At 28.1% G+C, this 10,786-nt stretch overlaps 1 protein-coding gene and 1 long non-coding RNA gene across 2 annotated transcripts; one reads left to right on the top strand and one right to left on the bottom strand.

Moving 5' to 3' along the window:
• Window positions 1–3,230: 3,230 nt before the first annotated feature.
• On the bottom strand, window positions 3,231–4,768 carry LOC131654746 (uncharacterized). The gene is made up of 4 exons (XR_009299557.1): window positions 4,349–4,768; window positions 4,180–4,226; window positions 3,784–4,079; window positions 3,231–3,563 (listed from the first exon to the last, which is right to left on the bottom strand). It is a non-coding gene; the product is annotated as an uncharacterized LOC131654746 (long non-coding RNA).
• A 3,163-nt stretch (window positions 4,769–7,931) lies between these two features.
• LOC131660046 (protein PEROXIN-4) lies at window positions 7,932–10,646 on the top strand. Its single transcript, XM_058929167.1, has 5 exons — window positions 7,932–8,148; window positions 8,598–8,717; window positions 8,826–8,954; window positions 9,961–10,090; window positions 10,283–10,646. Exons 1-5 carry the CDS (start codon window positions 8,143–8,145, stop codon window positions 10,369–10,371), a joined length of 474 nt encoding a protein of 157 aa, XP_058785150.1. The 5' UTR covers window positions 7,932–8,142; the 3' UTR covers window positions 10,372–10,646.
• Window positions 10,647–10,786: the final 140 nt, after the last annotated feature.

The raw sequence follows: 10,786 nt of genomic DNA on the forward strand, positions 1-10,786 counted from the left end.
ATTTCACTTTCCCTGCAGTAAACTCCAATTGAGAAGAAATAACGAAAAATTTCTATCAAAATATATTATCAAAATGATCTTTTATATAAATTCGCACACTTTAATTGAGATGTCTCTTTAACAAAACTGAATGAATATACTAAACTTTTACACTTAGAATTAGACTTCTTTTTTCTTTAAATATAAACTAGCGTCTCTACCCGTGTGAGGCACGGGATAAAATTTCTTATACTAAAAATATATTTTATAATTACTTATAATTTACAAATAAATTTATGTTAACATTATAATTTGTTTGTGTTATTAGTTGCACACAAATTTTTTTATCAATAATAAATTATATTTTATTTATAAAAATATCTTTATTAATTAATAATTTAATTTATTTAACTATAAAACAATTTTAAAAATTTTAAAAATTTAAATTATGATGTTAACTTAAAAAAAATAGAATTTGTTAATTTTTTTTGTAAGTTTCCAAAAAAATCATTTAGTCTTTAAATATATAATATCAATTAAGAAATTAAAACAAAAAATCTTTTTTAAAGTTTCTCGATATGGAATATATAAATAAGATCTTTTTTTAAAGATGACCTTCATTTTTTAGAAACAATCTATATGAAATCAATTTTAATTTAGAAAATTTATATATTTATAGATTTTTGTGAATAAAATGATAAAGATTAGAATCTCATCAAAGAAACTATAGAAAGTAACGATTTAAATATTTATAGTATTTATGATTTGAAGAGATTTAGTTTTTAGAAAACAACTTAATTTTATTATTCCATGTTTAGAATAATTTATAAAATTTAAAAGTCAAATAAAAACGTTTTAATATTAATCAAATATCTAGAACCTACATTAGTTGAGGTTATTATCTATTACAGACGTATTAATCAAACATCTTTTGAACTATTAATTATTATTTATTCAGTGATTAAGAAATAAAAAATTTAAAAAAATACAAAGATAATTTTAGTAAATTTACTATTAATAGAAAATATAAAAATAGGAAGTTTCCCAAATAGTTCACTTATTTATTGTGAAACCAAATTGGATGGGAAACCACATGTTTTTTTTTTTTTTTATGTTTTCAAGGCCTAAATTAATCGATTATTATTAATATTAATGAATAATAAATAATAAAAATAAAAATAATAGTTAGGAACAATAAAGAATTCAATAATAGAAAAATTAAAGAGATTACATTAGATTATGTGAATCACCTGGGTTTTCGTTTATTCTCATGGGCAATTAATGAATAATGAATCATAAATAATAAATAATAAAAAATAGTGCTTAGAAATGAGTGAAATAAACTTAAATATAGTAAATTTGTATTGGAAAATGTAATAAACACATTAATAATAAATTTTTTATGAAAACAATGCACAATTTCTAAGTAAAAATATCTACATTTAGCTCTTAACATGTGCCCTTAGGGCACATGTTAGCATGACCCTTAATTAAATGATAATAAAATAGTGAATGTTAATTATAGTAAGATTACTATTAATAACCTAGTATTTGTAAATATTGTTTTAATTGTATAAATAAATATTATTAACATAAATAAAAATATTTTGTCCGTATTTGAATTTATATATTATTTTAAATATATTTATTTTTATTTTTTTAATTGTACAAAAAAATGTAATAACTCGTGAGTTCGCATGAATTTTGGTCTGTATACACATGCATTCATACGGGCACTGTAGTGTTACACACATGTTTTCAAAATGCAATAAAAATGAAAAGAAAGAAAATCAAAAGAGTTTATTATTTTTAAAACTGATAATTAGCATGTGCCTATAATTTTTCTATATATACAAATATTTAAATTAACTATATATATATATATATATATATATATATATATATATATATATATATATATATATATATATATAGTGTTAAAAATTGTCATCATAACGAATATAAATATAATTTAATATAAACTTAAATAGTCTTTTAGTTCCTGTAAATTAGCGTGTTTTTTATTTTCGTCCATGTATCTTTTTTTTGTTGGATAAACTCCAATTTCATTTGGTTTTAGTCTCTAAAACTAAAATTCGAAGGAAAATTGCAGGTTTTTTGCGAATTTTCCTTCGGATTTTAACTTTAGGGACTAAAACCAAAAGGATTTTAATATTTAAGAATTGTTTCCAAGAAAAAAAATACAGATATAAAAATAAAAAACGCACTAATTATAGAGACTAAAAGACTATTTAAGCATTTAATATAAAAAGCAATACAAATATAAATTAGGAATAATTAATTTCACATCTTTTATAATTAATTTAAAAGTGAAAAATAAAAAAATTCGTACTGAAAATGATATAATTATTTTGAAAAAATTTAATTTGTAATTTTTAATACCAAATTTCTCTTAATGGATACCAAACTTCTTGAGCACTTATTAGTACCATCTACGATATAAGTATGGCCCTTTACATGTAAAATAACTACTAATTGGTATATTTTTCAAGTCAGTCATCTTCCCATATTTATTCCGAGTATTTTCACTACAAAATAATTTTTTATCAACACTTTATTGTGACCTGCCTCTCAAATACAACCTCATACTGAATATTAATATTGTTTAAAAAATAGAAAATTATAAGAATAAAAAATCCACTTATAACATATCAAATTTATTTGAACTCACATAAACCAAAAAGAAAAATAATATGAAATGGAAATCAAATCTATTTGAACTTCCTTTTAAGGGTTTTATTTCTTGATTCAGTACATAGAGGGTAAAGCATATCCACAAAATCATATATAAAACAAAGAAGCACAATCATATATGTTATATGTTATATGTTATGTGCAATCACCAAGCAATTTATCCTTCCTAAAAATATCATTAAATTTTACTGGCAAAAGAGATGCCTTCCTTTGCAAGTTGATTCACGTCCTCCACAGCAGACATGACTCTTGCAACTTTGACAATAACTTGATTCTCATCAGGAGTTCCACCCTCCAAAAAGGCATCAATAACTTTCCCTTCTTTAATTCAGTATGTCCTAAAATTAGACTTTGATGATGCAGGACTGTTGTCTCCAAATAGCACTTTCTCACCAATATTGTAGCCATAGAAACATCAACATATATATATATATATATATATATATATATATATATATATATATATATATATATATATATATATATATATATATATATATATATATATATATAATAGATCAACATAGCAGTGGTAAGAGTTCAATAATTACCCCTCTCATTCTTCATGATTAAATAGAAAGTTGGCGTGTTTATGGTTGAGGGGAGTATCATAGGCATACAATTTTATGAGAAGTAATTTTATAAACGTGTTGATTCAATATAGATAATATCATGAATAATGTAGATATAAGAGTACATTTGGTCATACACCTCACCAATCACTTATGTATTCTCTTTTGAAGTTCAATAACAACTGCACATGTAGCGAGGCGGAGCGGCGGTGATAGCTTGTCTACAACATTTTCGATTTCGGTGAAGTCTTTGGAGACCATTATCCCCAACAAACTCATCAAATTTCCCTTGTTCATCTGTTAAAGCAAAACACCATCAAATCTAAATCAATAAACTTCAAAAAACATTTCACTTCATCATCTCAAAATCACCTAATTCAAAATAACTAAATTCAATTATATATTGTTCCTTGAATTCCAGGTTGCATGAGTATGCTCTGTTTCCCTAAATGTGGATTGTACCATAATGATCACAATATAGTTCTGTCAAAATGAGATTGTATATTGATGAAGTAACCTGAAAGAACAATTATAACCAAATCCGAACGTAACATTCTCTTTGCAACCTTCAACATTCAATGGTGATTGAATTTATATGTATCTTTCTCCACTTGAACACTTCACCATCGTCAAATTCTAATGTCAAAATCTTTCATATCATTGTTGCAACTTTAAAACAAACAACTACCATACATAAAACACATTTTTGTCTCCTGCAGAAAGAGCAAATTGTAGATGAATGACAAAGTAACAAATCTGTAGATGATCCATGCAACTGGACATGCCCAATAGTACCATCTCCACTGGAATGTTCTGTTATCAAAAGGTAAGAAGAACAAAAACACAATAGTTAGCATACATGTAATATAAATTCAAATTCATTGAAACAATCTTTCTGAATGTTAGTATTTACAGGTCTTTGGAGACCCTTATCCTCATCATCAAATTTCCATTTTTCATCTGTCAAAGCAAAAAACACCATCAAAATTTAAAAAATCCTAAATTTCAATCATAAGACTCCCATAGTAAAAATCAAACTAAAAATAAAACAAAAGCTGTCAAAACAACTCAAAAAATCTAACATTTATCTCCAATTTTCCAACACCCAGATACCAATATATTGAGAAAATCATCAATAACCACTTAAGAAGCAACCACAAAACATACACTTGATTTTTCCATTTCGAAAAATCTATTCACAATCAAACACCGGACTCGTCCACCATTAACCGCCTCTGCTAAATCAGCTGGAAAACGATAGAAAAGGTGGCTGGAGTATGAATTGATTTTTGCTCTTCATTTGAGTTCAGATTCGATGTGTGGAAACATATTTGTTGGGTAGAAAAAGAGAGAGTCAGAAGCATTGGTAATTACATATTTGCATTAGTGGGCAAAAATTGAAAGGTTTTACATTGAAAAGCAACAAAAGATTTTGGATGTTCAACTTTATATTTAATGAATGTCAGATTCGTTTTGCATATGAAGAGGAAAGGGGGTGTTGGAGATTCCCAAAATTAAATAATGATAATAAATAAATATAATTAAAAATAAAAAATAAATGTTAAAATATAAAGAAGTAATAGATGTTACTATAAATAGAATGGGAAGAAATTGTGAGAATGCATAAGAGAGTGACACTTGACAAACTTGCCAAAATACTCATTTTGTTTTATTATATTGTACGATTAAAATTAGACTCTTTTAAAAAAGGATGAATTTTATCTTTAGAGAGTGCCCATTTTTAATGTCCAACACACATTAAATATAACTACTATATAAAAAAGAAATAATTTTAGAAAGAAAAAAAAAAGTAAATTTGTAAATATAAATATATCTATATCTACAATATATCTACAATATATGAAAAGTAAATGGTTTTGAAATACCAATTTTACCCTGCTGCTTTTACACTCCGCCACGTGGATGCCTGCACAATCCTTCCTTTCTTTTGCTTCTTATGACAAGCTTCTTTGTCAAATTCTTATGTTTTGTTGCTTTTTGCTTATTTTATTATTTTCTTTCTCCCATCACTTCTTCTCATTTAATGATTTTGCTACATTTCACATTGTTTTATATTAAATCTAATGAAAAAATATGTTCATATAATAATACAAGTCTAATAAAAAAATAACCATATTAGTTATAAAATAGAAATTAGTTACAATAAATTAAATTAATATTATTTTTATTTTCTATTTTATATCTTTTAAAAAACGATGGATATAAATTAAGAAATTAAAATTTTATACGCGCACAAATTTACTATTGATACAAATATTTTGTAAATGATACCTAAACAAAAATAATATTTATGTACGAGAAAAAATCTATTATTTGTCTACATATTTTTATATACGAATAATGGTATTTATGATCTAATTATTTTTCACTCAAAAATGGTATACGAGAAAAATCTATTATTGATCTAAATATTTTTATATACGAAAATTTACTATTGATCCAAATATTTTTGCAAACGATACCTAAACAAAAATAATATTTGTATACGAAAAAAAATTATTATTGATCTAAATATTTTTATATCAAAAAATGGCATTAATGATCTCAATATTTTTGATCAAAAAATGATATACAAAAAAAATCTATTATTGATCTAAATATTTTTATACATGAAGATTTACTATTGATCCAGATATTTTTGATAACAATACCTAAACAAAAATAATATTTGTACACGGGAACATGAAGTTATTGATCAAAATATTGATTATTAACGGGAACATGAAGTTACTGATCAAAATATTTTTTTTTATAAATTATACATTCAATTATTATTTTTTCACGGATATAAGACATTTTTCTATTAAAAAATATACATCTGAAACAAATGCGCGTCCCGTACCAACCCATGCGAACGCACATGTCAGTTTTTAGTTCCCATATCCAACTCGCTACGGGAATGTAATATTTTAAGTTGTAATATATCAAAATATTGAATACTAACGGAAACATGAAATTACTGATCACAATATTGAATATTAACGGGAACCAGAAGTTACTGATTAAAATATTGAATATTAACGGGAATCTGGAGTTACTGATTAAAATATAGAATATTAACAGGAAACTGGAGTTACTGATTAAAATATTGAATATTAACGGAAACATGAAGTTACTGATCAAAATAGTGAATATTAACGGGAACATGAAGTTACTGATCACCATATTGAATATTAACGAAAACCTGAAGTTACTGATTAAAATATTGAATATTAACGGGAACATGAAGTTACTGATCAAAATAGTGAATATTAACGGGATCATTAAGTTACTGATCACAATATTTAATATTAACGGGAACCTAAAGTTACTGATTAAAATACTGAATATTAATTGAAACATGAAGTTACTGATCAAAATAATAAATATTAACAGGAACATGAAGTTACTAATCACAATATTGAATATTAACAGGAACATGAAGTTAATGATTAAAATAGTGAATATTAACGGGAACATGAAGTTACTGATTAAAATGGTGCATCTTAACGGGAACATTAAGTTATTGATCACAATATTGAATATTAACGGGAACCTGAAGTTACTGATTAAAATATTAAATATTAACGAGAACATGAAGTTACTGATCACAATATTGAATGTTAACGAGAACCTGGAGTTACTGATTAAAATATTAAATATTAACGGGAACATGAAGTTACTGATCAAAATAGTGAATATTAACGGGAACATGAAGTTACTGGTCACCATATTGAATATTAACGGGAACCTGAAGTTATTGATTAAAATATTGAATATTAACGAGAACATGAAGTTACTGATCAAATTAGTGAATATTAACGGGAACATGAACTTATTGATCACAATATTGAATATTAACGGAAACCTGAAGTTAGTGATTAAAATATCGAATATTAACGGAAACATGAAGTTACTGATCACAATATTGATTATTAACGGGAACAAGAAGTTACAATAGGCTATTTAGACACAACATTGATTATTAAAAATATATATATCTAAAACAAATGCGCGTCCCAAACCAGAACTCGTGCGAAAGCATGAGTTTGTTAGTAGTTAACAACTACGAACTATATTGAGAAGATGCTTTTTATTTATTATTATTTTTGAATTTTTAAGGTTTTGTTATTACTATTAGGTTCTGTTTGGTAAAACTAGCTGATAGCTGATAGCTGGTAGCTTTTAGCTGATAGCTGATAGCTTTTAGCTGGTAGCTGGTAGCTGATAGCTGGTAGCTGATAGTTGATAAGCTAATGTGACTGTTTGGTAAATTAGCTGTTTCATTAGCTGATAGATACAAAATGACATTAATGGCATTTTAATTAATGAGGGTAATAATATATTTTAGTTAAAATAATAAGGGTATTAATGGAAGAAAAACTCACAAGCTAAAAGCTACAAGCTCAAAAGCTACTTCAAATAGCTTTTGAAAAAAAAGCTACAAGCTAGTAAAAAAGTTACAAGCTAAAAGCTAAAATAGAGTTACCAAACAGAGCTTTTTTATTAATACAAGCTAAAAAGCTAAAAGCTAAAAGCTCTTTTTTTCGTCTTACCAAACAGACTCTTAATTTCTCCTCTATTGGATTAATCCAACGGTTGATATCATTGCATTAGAGAGTGCACTATGAAACACCGATGGAGAGGATTCAAATAAAAAAAAAAGTTCTACACTTTCCATTAGAGAATGCCATCGTCTTCTACGTTTCATCTATCATTTCATTTTCCAAATCACCAAATCTGAATACACCAATCAACACTTTCTCGCTTCGATCTTTTGTTTCTTCGTAGATCCTGTTTACGTTTTCTCAAATTTTCTCAATTCCTTGAGTTTAATTTACCCAAAGTATTATCTTCCAACTCGCGCATATCAAACATGCAGGTTCGTTACTTCTCACCATCATCATCTTTTAATTTAATGGATGGAAGTTTTTGTGTTTTGAATTAACCTGTATTGAATCGAGTAGTTCTTGTAGATGTTTAGGGTTAAGAAAAAAAACTAGGTTGTTTTTGAATTAAATTGCAAGATGATGAAGAGAGTCAAATTAGAGTATATCAGATGAAGAGAGTCAAATTGTTAGAGGTAGAGGAAGATCTAGAAAAATTATGAGAGAAGTTATTAAAAAAATCTCTAGATTAACGATTTGGATAGAAGTATAGTTGGATAGAATATTATGTCGGGAGTTGATTCTTGTAAATGACCCCAATTAGTGGGATAAGGCTTGGTTGTTTTTGTTGCAGTGTGGTTTTGTGGCTGATTTTATTGTAATCTCTAGCAATTTTGTGGCAAGCTTAGCATTGATTTTGGATATGGTTGTGTTATAAACGCAGGCATCACGAGCAAGGCTTTTCAAGGAGTACAAAGAGGTGCAACGTGAGAAGACGGCTGATCCTGATATTCAACTGGTGTGTGATGATTCTAACATTTTTAAGTGGACAGCCCTTATCAAGGTATGATAGCTGATGCTCTTGAAGAAACTACTCCATTCGGCCACATGTATATTCAATTGGTTGCTTATATTTGATACATTTGCTCTGGTTTACTTTGTTTACAATTAGGGACCTTCAGAGACTCCTTTCGAAGGGGGTATCTTCCAGCTTGCATTTTCTGTTCCAGAGCATTATCCTCTACAACCGCCTCAAGTCCGGTTTTTGACTAAAATATTTCATCCGAATGTGCATTTTAAGGTAGGATGGATCCCTCTGGTAGTGAATGGCAGTTTGTTGTTTCCTGATGCTTTTCACTTTTAGAACACAATTGTTTGATTTCTTTAGTGAATTTTGGCATCCTGATTTGTTTCAGTGATGAATGGTTTTCTCAAAATTCCCATCTAAGTGATGCATAGTAGTTTAGTAAAAACTGTTTAGAAGTCATTTACATGTGAGTAAATGGAATTTGATACCCTAGTCATCTCTATTAGTGCTATGAGCCGCCAGGCTGAAGTTAGAGCTATTCACTAGCAGTGTTATCAAACATCGGTCATGACGGATATCAGTGGCTGCTTTTGGGATCGCCGTAATGGTAAATATCGGCCGATATTGCGGGGTTTTCTGCCATAGTCCGCTACGATGACACCACAAATAGACCGGTATGTTGAGATTTTGGCTCTCCACCATGGCTGCCATCTGCCATCTACAATACTGTTCACAAGTTGGCTTGTTTTGAGTTTGTGGTATTGAAAAACCGAAACATGTTGCACTTGTTTGGGTTAGTTTTAAGACTATACTTAAACTAATTTCAAATGTTGGTATTATATCTAATTCACATTTAGTTTTTTCCTCTGTTTTTTTAATACCTCTACCCATAATATGATGGCAAGGTTGGATAAGAAACATTACCTATACAAACACTAGATGCGAAAGTCAAAACTAACAAATTATCCATGACTAGCTAGGCACATGAATCTGAATATGATTACTACTTTTATTTGAAGAGGGAATATGATTGCTACTAATTTCAACAGTTTATGGGAGGCTGATATGTTAGAGACTAATTTGTTTATACTATTTTGCCTCCTCTTTGAGTTTCATAAGAAATCAGTTGAGACTGAAACCAATATTGATTTGAACGCCTGGCCATTTTTTTTTGCTTTCCTTCTGTTCTGGATAAGTCTGATTATTAACTTCATTGCATTGGATTTGTTTTTCTCAACATTTTTTCATGAATATTTTTTAACCTCTAGTAATTTTCCAGACAGGGGAGATTTGCCTAGATATCTTGAAAACTGCTTGGAGCCCTGCTTGGACTTTGCAGTCTGTCTGTAGGGCAATAATTGCTTTGATGGCTCATCCAGAACCTGACAGCCCGCTGAATTGTGACTCAGGTTGTCAAACTCTATGTATTTCATACCATTTTCTTATTTGTCTATAGGTTTGTGGAATAGAAAGAAGTTATATTCTTCTCCCTCTTCCAAATGATAAATAAAGTGAACTGAAACAAAAATAAAGTGAGCTGAAAACTTGTACTCTAGTTGGAAAGAAATGCGTTTCTCATTAATTTCCTTTTGGCTGTGAAGGTAATCTTCTGCGTTCAGGTGATGTTAGAGGGTACCAGTCCATGGCAAGAATGTACACAAGGCTTGCAGCAATGCCAAAGAAAGGCTGATTAATTTCTGATAACTTCTGTTCTCTGTTGTCGAGTTAATAAGTTAGCAGTTAATGTAGAAGTTCTTTGTTCAAAATTTAATTTGTTTTAAGTGTATACATTTTATTTAAGATATGATTTTTCGATGTTTTAAGATATGTATTAAAGTGATGACTTGTACAAAGTGTCAATGTGACTTCATTTATCTGGACTTGAGCTAGAATTGAGCTGAACAATTAACATGCTTGAATAATCCTTGTTTGCTTCAATTTTTATGAATGCCATATTTCAGTGAAGACATTTTGCTTTCTGCTGTGCATTTGATAATTTAATTTACAACGCAATGATGTGCCGGCATAGTTACATTCATGGTTTGACTGATTGTGATAATTCATAATTCCTTTTGGAGGAAGCATTTTGCTTCGTCCAAGTGGAT

Source organism: Vicia villosa, linkage group LG3 (genome assembly GCF_029867415.1).
Source record: "Vicia villosa cultivar HV-30 ecotype Madison, WI linkage group LG3, Vvil1.0, whole genome shotgun sequence".
NCBI lineage: Eukaryota > Viridiplantae > Streptophyta > Magnoliopsida > Fabales > Fabaceae > Vicia > Vicia villosa.

Excerpts from the sequence above, each read along its gene's own strand:
- LOC131660046 (XM_058929167.1), top strand. Across the intron at positions 8,718-8,825 it reads AGTGGACAGCCCTTATCAAG|GGACCTTCAGAGACTCCTTT; the intron begins GTATGATAGCTG and ends GTTTACAATTAG. Across the intron at positions 8,955-9,960 it reads ATCCGAATGTGCATTTTAAG|ACAGGGGAGATTTGCCTAGA; the intron begins GTAGGATGGATC and ends GTAATTTTCCAG.